Source organism: Typopeltis vanoorti, chromosome 20 (genome assembly GCF_054136105.1).
Source record: "Typopeltis vanoorti isolate ZY-2024b chromosome 20, IOZ_Tvanoo_1.0, whole genome shotgun sequence".
In the NCBI taxonomy this organism is placed as follows: domain Eukaryota; kingdom Metazoa; phylum Arthropoda; class Arachnida; order Uropygi; family Thelyphonidae; genus Typopeltis; species Typopeltis vanoorti.
The window spans coordinates 63,002,415-63,016,532 of NC_143568.1; the positions used below are offsets into that span (position 1 = coordinate 63,002,415).

The following is a 14,118-nucleotide window of genomic DNA, read 5'->3' on the forward strand; positions in this document are numbered from 1 at the left end:
CCAAATCATCCTGTAAAATTATGACATCCTGTGCACTCACAATTGCTCTACCCAACTTTGCATCATAAGCAAACACGTGAACACTTCCTCTCAGATCCTTACCTATATCATTGATGAACAAATCGAAAAGCAGTGGTCCAAGAACAGAGCCCTGCGGCACACCATTAGTCACAAGCTGTCTTTTAGACTCCACTCCTGAATAAACCACTCTCTGGTATCTCTCCATCAACCACCCTCTTATCCATCCCCATCTACTCCAGGTTCCATGTGGTATCCTGTCAAAGGCCTTGGCAAGGTCCAGTAGTATCACTGTAAACCCATTACCCTTATCCAGTTCAGCCGTCACTGTGTTATAAAATGTGAGCAAGTTACTGAGGCATGATCTACCCTTCACAAAACCATGTTGTCCCCTATACAACATCCCATTTTCAACTATCCAATCCTGTATTCTTTCATTGACTAATTTCTCTAAGACCTTGACAATGATTTCTGATATGCTCATCGGTTGGTAATTTACAACAGCAGTCTTGGAACCACCTTTATGCAGTGGAACTATTTTCCCCTCTTTCCACCCCCTCGGGACTAACCCAGACCCGAGACTCAGATTAAACAAAATGGTCAAGGGTACTGACAATTCTTTAGCCGCTTCTCGTACAACATGAGCTGGTATACCATCCAATCCCACAGATGTATTGACATTGAGGTTATGCAATAGACTACTCACCTCCACTTCATTCACCACAATTCCCATATAATCTACTGGTTCATTCGTTTCTGCTATGTCACCACCTGGATGATATATTCTTGCAAAGTGCTCATTCAGTAACTCAACTATATCAACTGATCCAGTTACCTCCCTACCATCGGCATTCTTTAAAATCATTCTGCCATATACATTTTTCCTTTTACTTGCAACATATCGAAAAAACTCTTTAGCCTGCATGGCCAATGTTCTTTCGTAATCCTTTTTTGCTTTTCTTACCACACTCGTTACCCTTCTGGCCTGTGCTTTATACCGTTCATGTGCCTGCTGGTTGTCTTTCTCCTTAAATTCCCTCCATACTTGTTTCTTTTTTTTGCAGCTCAAGATTAATGGTGTTATTCATCCATTTAATCCCTACTTGATTTATTATTTGGACTCTAGGTATACAGTCAGCCATTGCTTCATGCAAACACTTCTTAACTACCTCCCATGCACTATCAACTTCTAGTCCTTGCAGTTGTACATGCCATGGCACTGAACCAATCAAACTCCTAAGCTTATCATACTTTCCAGCCCGATAATTTCACATGTACCCTGTCTTAATTGTAAATTCCACACCTTTAGCCACATCCCAAGTTAAGCCCCTATGATCACTCTCACCAATTGGTGGCAATGTGGTCATATTTGTTACAGCCAAATCCTCAGATGTAATTACTAGGTCAAGCACTCTCTGACCCCTAGTATTTTCCATTACATGCTGTCGCAGAGAGTTATCCCTTAATAACCGCATAAAATCCAATTCCTTCCTCCCATGTGTCCTCTCCTCACTCCAATCAATGCGACCATAGTTGAAATCTCCCATAATAATTACCCTCCTTCAAATCATTTCTTCTATTTGCTTGTGCATACTGTCACCACCATCTTTTCCATCACCTGGTCTATAGCAGCACCCAATTGTATATTTTGTTCTGCTAGCCACAATCTCACACCAAATGGCCTCAAATGTGCTCTTTTCTCTATCCTGCAATTCAACTTCTATTCTCCGTGGCTGCAGCTCATCAGCTATCATCAACAATACTCCTCCCCCCCATTTTATTCTCCCTGTCATTCTTTAACACACTATACCCATCACATTCAATCCCACTAGCTATATCATCTACAGTCAGCCATGATTCACTAATACCAATAACCTGTGGTCTGGAAGTGCCAACCATGGGCAAAAACTCTTCCTTCTTCTTCCTAATACTCCTAGCATTAGTTTACATGAATTTAAGACCTCATTAGCCCCATCCCTACCTTGATGCCTTATATTAACTATCCCATTCTGATTTGTTGTCCTTATTCGCTCGGGCATATTATACTCATTCATACATTCAACTGCCTCCCTAAGGACTGTATATCTACTCCCCCCCCCTTAATAAATCTAGTTTCCCTGATTTTGCACATCCACTACATTTAGCAACACTTTTTCAAGTCTCCTTACACCATATCCATTCAAATGCAAGCCATCCATCTTATATAGATCCTTTCGCCCATCGAACTCACTCTACACGTCCACAAATTCCACACCACTCGTTATACATAACCAACGCATAAAGTCATTTGCAATAATGGCCCTCCTTTTAAACATTTCACTGTCATACCGTGGCAAAAGACTAATCATTCTAACTCTCTCACTCTTTTCCTTTGCTACCTCAAACAATTCATTCAGGTCCGCTATCATTTCCATTTTATCTCCTTTCAAATCATTCGTACCTGCCACAACAATCATTACTTTCACCCTTTCCTTTTGCTCTCTAATAGACTCAGTTACATCCTTTATGGTCGCACCAGGTCGGTACGATTTTGTCAAATCCTCTACTAACACGCCTTGTACTAACGAGTCTCCATACAGCACTCTATCCTTCATTTTGTTCATGTTTACACTCATACACTTATTTTTCCTATCATACTTTTTATTATTGGCTGGTTCATTCAGTTGACTTTTGCTCATACGCTCTAGCTGCTGTTTTTCCCTTTGTATCGCACCACTCAACAATGCGATCTTACTCATTGCATCTATCTCATCCTTTTTATTCTCTGTAAAACCATTAATATGTTCTAAATTAATACTATCATTCACACCCTCACAGTTCTCTGGTAGTACAACCTCGCCATTTCTTGTCATATCACTATTTTCTTCATTCTGAAGTTTGACAAAAATATCACACTCACGACCCGAAATACACTTTAATTCTCCATTCTCCCTACATTTTCTACACACATTCACTCCTTTATTATCATCTAACCACACTCCGACCACACTCCGCAAAGCGTACATCTCGCAGATAGTACACTGAATCATCTCCTTTATATTACCGTTCTTGAATAAAGATGGCGAACCATCATTACTGGCCGCCATTTTCCTTCGTACGGGAGCCATACTTACTTCTAACGTATTTTATCAAATTATAAAATGAAACACCAAAAACACACAAACAGACATACTAAGATAAGCAAGGCAAACAAAACTACCTAATATTCAAGTAATTTTATTAACGATAACTTAAAATACCACTTATCTTATCAGGAGCTTTCAACACACACATACGACTACGAATCCCTCTAGCGGCCGAATCCTCATATGCTGCTAATTTCCTGAATACTTTCCCTAGAAGAATTCAGAAGTGCTGAAATCCTCTAGGGAAATACAAACTATTTTCCAAAGCAATTTTAGCAGCAGTTGACACTGCAATAGAGAAATTTTGCAGGATAATCAAACCCTTGATTACAGAAGACATTTCACAGCAATGTGAACAAAGGGTGGATGGTTTTTCTAGTTTAATAGTGCAAGGATATCTATGGTCATGCTGCACCTGAACACATTTCTGGTATTACATCACTGGCGACAGAAATAGAAATTTTAGCAGGTTCTTTCAAATTTGGAAAAGGAATTATATAAAAACAAAATCTGTTTTATTATTAATTTTAAAATATTACTATTACATTTTATGATATTAATTAAAAAAAAACTATGTTTATAGGAAATAAATTCATGTGAATGACTATGTTGTAGCATATAAAAATCTAAACATAATTACAAAAGCATGATTAGCCAATCATGTCATTAGTCTTTTTTCCATTTTTGGTGGAATTTATAGAATCATTTACACCTGTAGAAAATGGATGTGAAAAGAAACCTTCTTGCAGAAAAGAATTGGTAAGGAAGAAGAAACTCTCATTCAACATGAAGAAGAGGATAAATCAGAATCTACATCCATATCAACTGTATACCTACAGAAGACAGGCATGAAGAGAAATTTTACACAGAAGAAGTTGTAAGGAAGTGGAAACTTCTGCTCAACATGAAGAACATTCTTAACTACTAGAAAATAAAAATAATCTTTCCAATACACTGTAATGTCACGATAAATTTCAGTCACACATATCTAATTTTTTTAATGCAGCAAGAAATGAAAACTTGTCAAAAAATTATACAACAGATTTTGAACAACATTTAATTGATGATGAATGTAAACATGGGAATGTGCCCCTTGTTCATTTATATTCAATAATTAGAACAATAGCATTTTAGAATTTATCCTTAGAGTGGCATTTCTCAATGTGTGGGCTGCTTCTTATTCCTGATAAGTAGTGAGAAAATTTTATTAGTAAATATATATATATATATATATATATACACACACACACACACACACACACACACACTAGGGGGGGGCTCCCCCCTGAGTTCTGGACTGGTAGGCCGGTTCTCCTTGAATTCTGATGACTCAAAAGGGAGTTCCCCCCCGAGTTCTGGACTGGTAGGCCAGTTCTCCTTGAATTCTGATGACTCAACACTCAGGGTAGCCCTCTGAGTTTCAAAACATTTCAAATAACTTGACAAAAAAGGCTTCTCATCTTATATTATAGGGTAGATATATATATCGGAGTATGTAAACTTTGCCAGCTCATGAATATTTAATTGAAGTTTATAAGGCAGAACACCGAAATAAGTCAATAACATTTATTTGCTTAGTAACATGATGTTTCATCGCAATTGCGCAGGATTTCTTCAGGCAGTAAAATGGGACAGGCAACGACCAGCTGTAACGTACAAGAAGAGGCAGAATAAGGAAGGGAGGAGGTATATATTAAAAATTAATTTATTTTTCATATTTATGCATCTACACAATACGTATAAGGCTCGTGTTGTTTATAATTTATTGTATTTACACTGTAGTTCCCGTTTTATTGACATATTAACATTTTATATCTTTATTCTATGTCTATATTTCATATACTTATTAATGTTTGATTTAAGTGTTGTTATTAGAATTCTATTTATTTGATGTATGTATAAACATTTATGTTATCTACATTAATAAATCAGATTCAAATTCACATAAATATTTAATTTTTTTATTTCAAAATACATAATATTAACAAATAAAATTTATTTCTCTTAACCCTTAATTCTACAAAATTTATTGTGTCCTGGTGTTTTGTTTTCAAAAAATGGGATCCCTATACATGACATATATATATGTGTGTGTGTGTGTCATTTTTACTTATCTTAGTTTGTAAATTTTCAGATATGGTTTAAAATACATAAACAATATATTAAAAATCCTATTAATGAAAAAAAGTTCTTTAACATGGCTTAATTTCAATATAATAATATGCATAATATTTTGCCACACACAGTATATCTCAACTGAGTATATAATGATACTAAAATCAACCACAGTGTTGCTATGGTATGCTGAGAAATGTGCCAAGAAATTATATCGTAATTTTCCACTGAACAATATCAAGATTGTTTATATTATGCCAACAGCTGCACAATTTTGTACTTAGGGAGAGTGTATGAAAATTTACCTCTGGAAGTAAAATATGATCTTTCAGTGAAGGGTGAGGTATAGGGACTAGTGGGTAACTGAGTTTTATATTTTGTCAAAGAGGTCAAAGGCTAGAAAAGTTTCAGAAACCATTTTAGAGGATCACTACCAAAATTGCACAAACTGTTTAGTTTTATTTATTTTTTTATGAAGCTCCCACACATCAAAGATTTTTTTTTTTTTTTTTTTTTTGTTGTTGTAAATCTATAGCACATTTAAACCATGGATAGGTAAGAATTTTTTTCTATTTTTGTAAATTCTATATATATATATTTTTTTGTATTTTTATTTATTTATTTTTATGTAGTCTGGACTTGCTCTATAGACCAAACATGGAATTTTTTCAAGCCACTTTACGCCTTTAATAATAAGTAGTGAGACAGTCTCAATACTAGTCAATAAAATTCATCTACAACCTAAAGACAAATCACAAACATCCATTCCCATAACAGGATTTAAACCCGTAGCCTGTTGGTTAAAAATGTTTTAAAAACTCATTTAAATAATAAAATTAATAGTACATTATCTTTAAGAAAAAATTCTAAATGAATTAATAGCATTAATGTTGCAACAAAATTAGATGTTAAATAGTGAATAAATTAAAAGAAGCAAAATATTATTTAATACTACTAGAGAGTACTCTTGAATGCAGTCACCAGGAACAAATGGTGACTACAATCAGGTCATTTTTGACCTGACTGATCTATTTCTAAAACTTCAGAATTAAATATGAACTTTTTGTGGTTTTTATTGAAATATTCTATATACCTGGACTAAGTTTAGTTACAGAATTCCACAATCTAGGTATAAATGTAGATGACAATGTCACCAATGTGTGTGGCAAAATAATGGAGTTCAAAGACATCTATTAAACTTAAATCCAGGTGCATTTTAAGTTCCTTGCATACAACATTCTTTAACTTTAAATTTTGAAAGCGGTTTTATTTTTTAATATAATCCAGCAGTTATATACTTTTTTTGTTGCATCAACCGATAGATGGCATATTTTTAAAATATTACCAAATTTAACACTAAAAAGATTTTGGATACACAATGAAAATTACAGATAGAAGCAATAAGACCAATCAGAACAATCACAGTTGGGTAAATTGTATGATGTATTATGCAAAGCATCATACAATTTTAGCTGCATAAGAGATGCAGCTAAAATTTTTAGTAGTATTATTTTGACTAAATTTGGAATTATATTTTTAATATAATCCAGCAGTTATATAATTTTTTGTTGCATCAACAGATGGACAGCATATTTTAAAAAAGATTACCAAATTTACACTAAAAAGATTTTGGATGCACAATGGAAATTACTGTTAGAAGCAATAACACCAATCAGAACAATCAGTTGGGTGAATTGTATAGATGCATTAGTTTACATTAAAGATAATGAAGAAAGGATTGTGTGGTTTACAAACTAGGGATGATGCAGCATTATCGTGTGATGATACATAAGTGTAATAAATCCAGTGAGCAAACAATTACAATCGAATAGAATACCCAAAATCGAATAGAACAATAGAATACCCAAAGCAAAGATGTTTATAATCAAAAGTAGTAATTAAAGAAAACATAAGAAGGTCATTTTGATTATGACAGTTGCTGAATATGATTTTATGTTAAAAAAAACAACAGAAAAGTAAATATTTTTGCTTTTTTTGTTGTTTTATTAATATATTATTATGTTTGCATTTTGTTTAATTATTAAAAATAGTGCGTTGTTTTCCTTACTGTAAAACTTATGTTTCAAAATGTTAAAATAAATTTTATCTCAACCATAAACTCACTTTAACATATTCATTTCAATTTAGGAGAGGCAAAATAGTATTTGCCTAATGATGGCCCTGATAATAGCCACATGTGTGTGCATGTGTGTGTGTGTCATGAAGGGAGGAATGATATGGGTACAGATGGTAGGTATCTGCAAGACAAAAAATGTAGTGTACTGAATGAAATGAGCTGAAGACTGTTCTTAAAGCACCAATAAACTATAATATAAATAATCTTTACATTAATTACACTGTACAATATTAAAATTTAACTTAGGACAAAAATAGGTGATTTTAACATAATTATCATCATCATCACCAAATTCCTGATATGTGTTCTGAAAAGGTGTGAAGGATGCTATGATAGTACTATACAAAAGTTTACATTACTACTAACTGCCTGTCAGTAATTTTTTTTCTCCAAATTAGTCTACTGTATGTCACAGCTTCAGTACTCTCAGATCTTATATTTAGGTCTTCCAATGTACTTCTAACTGTGAGGAGAGAGAAGGATGGTTTGGAAAGTTCTGATAACACCTAGAACAAAAATGATATTTAAGCAACTGATATAACCACAAGAAAGAACATACTAGTAGCAGAGTTATGAAGGTAACTTATGTTCTTATATCCTCGTGCATTCTTTCTTGTGGTTATATCAGTTGCTTAAATATCATTTTTGTTCTATGTGTTTATCAGAACTTTCCAGATCTCTCGTATATCAATCCACATAGATCTTGGTCTCTCTAGATCTTCACTTAGCATCCTAGCATCAAATGCCCATTTGGATAACCTTTGATCATATACATGGTACTAATGTACTATAGGTTGATTAACCAACCTCTCGTCTATGGGTTCAACATAACAATAAAAGTCCCTTTTTGTTTAACAGACCATACCACCTAAGGTTAACACTCTGCACATACAGCTGTTAATATATTCATTTTTAATATGAATCTGTCATTGATGCTATCTGTTCACTCCTCTAATTTTTCTCAGCAGTTTCATATCTGCTGCATTGGATCCATGTGCCTGGTAATGACACAGTGACAGAACGCTTTCCCATGCTTGGTTAAAGTGCCCTGCAAAACACCGATGAGCAGACCAAATTCATAACTAATGTAAACAGCACATTTGATGGCACTTCATCTCCATCATATGTATGAGCTAAATTGGATCTTACCTTCAGCCAGCAGACGAGGTCATCAATTACATCATTGGATGGAGGAAAAAACATCAAAATGGTGATGTTTATGGAGACAATAAATGCTGGTGTAAAAATGAAATACTACATTATGAAAACCAAAACTCAAACAATACATAGGAAATGTGCGTTTTTTTTTTTTGGCCAACAGTAAACCTCACAGAACCTTCCAAATCTATTTGACAAACACGTGCAGTCTCAGTTCCAACCTCAATAATGTCCATTTCCATCTCCAGTGTGTAAAACTTCACTTGCTTTTCCTGATAGGAAACCCAAGTTTCAACTTCCTCAGTACTACTCATCTCAACTCGCCCAGTTGCACACTCTATTACTCATTTCGTTTCAAAGGTGAAATCTATGTCTATGCACGTTTTTGCTGATTATACCATTCCAAAGAAGGTAGCAATAAGAAGAATACTATTTTGATTGCAATCTCTTTTGGCTGAAAATCGTCCTATCTCATTGTATCAAATTCTTTTTCTGACTACCTTTCTCTTAATGCCATTCTGAACTTTTAGATTTCCTTTCTTCAGTCTAATTTTCCTAACAGTGAGGTCATCTTCCTTGATGATTTTACTATCAATAACACCAACTGGATCATGCAGGCAGAGATGCTGAGATATTTGCTATCATCAATGACCTTACACAAATCATTCACAAGCCCATTCAAATACCAGATATCCTACAATGATTCTCCAAACACCATGGACCTCATCATGGCCCTTCTTAGTATACTACGAATGCTGTCTGTCATTAGGTAATTCAGACCATAATCTAGTGCTAATCACTTTCTCCATAGAGGAACATGCATGCACCCACATGTTGTATGGCACAATAAAAATGCAAAGGGTGATGATCTTCACGACTTCTTTCTATGACTCATTTGTTTGGTTAAAATGCTGTTCCCAATCTTCTGATCCAAACATATGTACTGAACATGTCACTGAAATAATCCTCACTGGTAAGTAAACATTTATTTTCCATTTCAAAAATGTTATGGCTGTACAAGTGAAGACTAAGCATACAGTAACTGGCTCTCATCCCAAACTCCATTTTCCTTTGCTGCTTATACCAACACATGGAAGTTTCAAGAAACCTATTAACTTACCCAAAAGGGATTTAGAATCATGACTTCAATATTTTGCCAAAGCCTCCAGTCATAAATTCTGTATAACTCAGTTCCATCACTGCATCATCACCCACAGAAAAAAACTTTCTTTAAGTTTCTTAATTTTACTATAATTCACATATTGCTGACCCTGGCAAATACTCCTCTCACCATTCCAAACACTCACCGAAGAATGTCCTCTTTAACATTTCATCAGAAAGAAATCAGAAGGGTTTGACACAAATGTCTCCTGGTCCAGATGGCATTTCTCCAACTGCATTAAAAGTGTTTGTTTCAGAGTTAACTCCCAATGCATGTTGCTGTTTTATGTTTCATATTCTACTATCTATCTTGCAGCATGGTAATTAGCTCACATACAACCTATTCCTAAGAAAGGAACAAATCCATCAACTCTTCTTTTATCTTAAAAGCACTCAACTAATTAATAATCACCAACATGGATTCCAGGGTGATCAGTCATAACTTCTGTCTAACACAGCTTTCACCACTATTACACTCTGATGGTTCTAACGAATCATCACCCACAGAAAAAAAAAAAGCTGACTGTTTAACTCCTTACTATTCCTATAATTCCTGTATGACTGACCTTGGCATCCCCCTTTCCCCATATGGACTCCAGCACTGTCAAATCAACAGACAGATCTCTCTCTCTCTCTCTTAGCATAAGTACATTACAACTATTGCTTCCTTGGTATCCAAACAATTAGGATTTCTCTTCTGTTAAACATCATTTTATCTCTGAACAGCTATTAACCCTATACAAATCCACTCAACTATTGAATACTAGTCACACATCGGAGGTGGTGACTTTATGAGCTTCCTAAAAATACTTGACTCAATATAGAAGAGAGTAGTTGGGCTATTAACTAAATTCCTCACCAATTCACTCCATCCGCTCTCACACAGGTGCACAATTTCTGCTGCTTGCATCTTCTACAAATACTTTCATGGCCACTGTTCATCTGAACTGGTATCAATAATCCTCTGCCCTCTTATAAATCCACTGAAATGTACAGCAACTACTCAATGCTTCTTCACAGTTCAACTCTAAACCCACAGAATAAATTTCTCCTTTCCCATACCCCCTTCTACTGCATCTCTTTGGAATATTTTCACATAGGGAATACAATCTGAAGCTCAACTAAATGTGAACAAGTTCCTTTTTGTCCATCCATGGTATTGAGGTACTGTAGGTTTCCCAATCTGATGCCATCATCTCCTGTGTATGGGATTACGATAAAAACTTATTTCTAACCCAGCTCTCAGATTCATAGGTTAAAACTGGTATGAACATTCCACTCAATAGATACTTTAGTGTTCTGACTAATTGTGCATTTGTCATGATATCAGGATTGTGAAATACTGATTATGAAGACAGATTGAGAATTTGTATACTGCAGACACTAGCAAACAGGAAAAAGAGGAGGGGGGGGGATATGATTGATTGGAGAACAGGGCATCCTTGGAATCTGAGAATGAATGCTGCTAAGATGGGGGTGAGGGATAGATTTTTCTCTCAGTGGTGCATGAGTGGAATGGATTATCATTGTATGTTGTGTGTACAAGCAGTGTGAATGAATTCAAGAACATGTATGATAGCTGGTGTATGTAGTATATGGCCTCCCTCGATGAGTCCCTGACTCCCTGGAGGTCTCTCTTAATAATAGTAATATTTAAGTCCATGTTGTTTCGCACTTTGCAGAAATATCTGATATCATTTAGAATTCTATTAATAGAGTATAGATTATAACCATTCTCTTAGATAATCTAATTCTTGTTTCTTTTTGTTCTTTTCACTAGACATAGTATATGTTCTGTTTTTTTAAGGGCTTTCATAATACCCTCTTTTTTGATAGGATAATGGTGAGAAGTAGAATGCAGATTTACCAATGATGAATTTCTTCATGTATGCTGAGAAAGTTAATTTGTTCTATTCAGTGACTGACATGGGAACATCAAGCCAAGGAAATGTTCTGTTTCTTCAATTTCTGTTGTAAAAGTATTTTAGTGTTTAAGCTATTCAAGAAATTACTGAAACTATGAAGTGTTTCTTTCGATCCTGGCAAGATGAAAAAAAAAAAATCATTGATAGAATGCAGTCATATTTTAGACTTAGCATAGTATTTTTCAATGAATATCATCTTTAAAAAGATTCAATATATACAGGGTGTTCGGGATAAATTTGACAGTTTCGTAAGGAAAAAGAAAATCTTCTTTGTATCTATTAAATTTAATGAATTGACAAAAAAAATTACAGGCAGAGTTAATTACAATACTATCAACAAGATTTACTCAAAATAACCACCATTAGCATCGATCACAGCTTCAATTCTGCTTCGGAACCTCGAACAAGCTGATGCTACAGTCTCCCTGGGAAGGGCCGCAAAAACTGTTTTAATTTTATCCATTAACTGGGCTTTTGTATTACTGGAAGTGTGATTGGTGTCTTTTTCAACTGCGCCCCATACAAAATAATCCATGGGGTTAAGGTCTGGGGAGTTTGGAGGCCAAACATTTGGACTGGTGAAGTCGTAGAAAATTTCAGACAACCATTTTTGACTTTTCCCAGAGGTGTGGCAAGGGGCCGAATCCTGCTGCCATACATACGGCTTACCATTGGCTACCCTTGTTATCCAGGGCTTGACTACAGTTAGCAACTCCACGAACAAAGCCCGAATTCCAATGCCAGGGTTCTTCAACACCTGTTCCTGCAGATTTGCGAGGAATTCTGCTGTACGAACGCAATCAGATCGTCTGCTAGGGATCTTTCTTCTTGCTACATCCTCGTAGTCACCATTGCAAGTCTCTAGTTCATGCCTGATTGTTTTTACTGTATTAAGGGAGCATTGGGCAGCAGTCGTAATATCCTTATTTTGATGGCGGGCACGAATCATCATGATACAAGTTATTCTCTTCCATGATTCAGGTGGGTTCCAGCTATCCATCCTTTCTGACATCTTGTATATGAATGAAGAAGGGTCCAAACTTTTAAATGAAGAGAAGTGTGTGTTAATACATGTAACTTACGGAAAAATATAATTAATTATAAATATGTCAAATTTATCCCGAACACCCTGTATATATATATATATATATATATATATATATTTTAGCTAAAGTTTTCTTACCTCATCATCAGTATAGGATGGGTACTTGCCATTTTTCGACATGAGAGATCAAGATCATCCATTCTTTCTAAACATTGTTTGGAGCCATCAGTTGTTGCCAGAGATGTCAATAAAGTATGTGAAATGACATCTAACTAAAAAAAAAAGTAAGTCTGTAGACAACATATTTCTTTAAAAGCCTTCAGAATCATTACTATGAGCATTTTAAAAATTTTATGCCTAATATATAAGAATGATTGTTGAATGGAACTAATAAAATGCTAACTAATAGTCCTATATAGTCCTAATGTTTTTAAAATGATAATACATCAGAACAAAATCATTTTTGTTAGTGGCAGGAACAAAGAGAGAGCAATGCCAATGGGAAAAAAAAAAAAAAAAAATTAACTTTCAACTACAACAATTTTGCAGTTTCCAGTTGGAAAGATTATTTTTTTTTTTTGTGCATCATTTCATAGGGAGCCCCAATCTGGAGTAAATTTCCACTCTGATAAAGTTCCATAGTGAATGGCTTCAAAATCTATTCACTCAAAAATGGATAGCATAAGTTGCAGTAATTATTTACTGCACAACTTATGCAACTTCAGCATTGTAGTTGAGCTGCTGTTTCTATATTTATTTATGTTTTAATCTTAGATAGATTATACAGATTTCAAAGATTAAATGAAATTTGCTGAAGAACTATTCATTGAGAACTTGCATTATTAGAGAGAGAAGAAACCTGTTTGGTACATTTGATAGAAATGAAGAATTCAAAGAAAGATTTGATTTTTGTAAAAAAAAACACTTTTGGAAATAAAATGAAATATATATTGATCTTTAATTGACCATGATTTATAAACATCTAATGCCAATAAGTTTTGTCCATGGGGCTGTCTGGCTTCTTCAGGGCTTATAACGGCAAGAGAAAAAAAACTCACAGTGGCTAGTACAGAGAAAATGGAGTAACACTATCGTATAATTTAAAAAGAACGTGTAACGTTACAAGGTTGGAGTGTGTTGTGTTAGTCACTGTTATGAGAGCACACTCTGTAGTTTTGATCAAAATTAAATTCTGGCAGACTGAGTGACCTTATTAAGGTTTTCCATTTGTTAGCTATTATCATTCTCTGGTTTCTGTTAAGATTTTCTTCAAAACGGAGGACTACAATGGCTTCCTTGAAATTTCTACAATGGAAATCTTCTTCTAGGTAAGGCATGGAGCTGCTATCCCAATCAATGGTATGGTTAGTAATCGCGAAATGATGGGCTAGACCTGAGTTGTCTATTCTGTTGTTATTAACATCTCCTACATGT

The 14,118-nt window shown here is 34.7% G+C and overlaps 1 protein-coding gene across 4 annotated transcripts in view; it reads right to left on the reverse strand.

Moving 5' to 3' along the window:
- The window catches only part of IntS1 (integrator complex subunit 1), a 664,867-nt gene that overhangs the window by 102,387 nt on the left and 548,362 nt on the right, over nt 1-14,118 (reverse strand). For all 4 annotated transcript variants that reach the window (XM_090410538.1, XM_090410537.1, XM_090410536.1 and 1 more), the window contains exon 41: nt 12,823-12,956. In XM_090410538.1, coding sequence (XP_090266664.1) covers nt 12,823-12,956 — 134 coding nt within the window. The remainder of the gene's footprint in view (nt 1-12,822; nt 12,957-14,118) is intronic.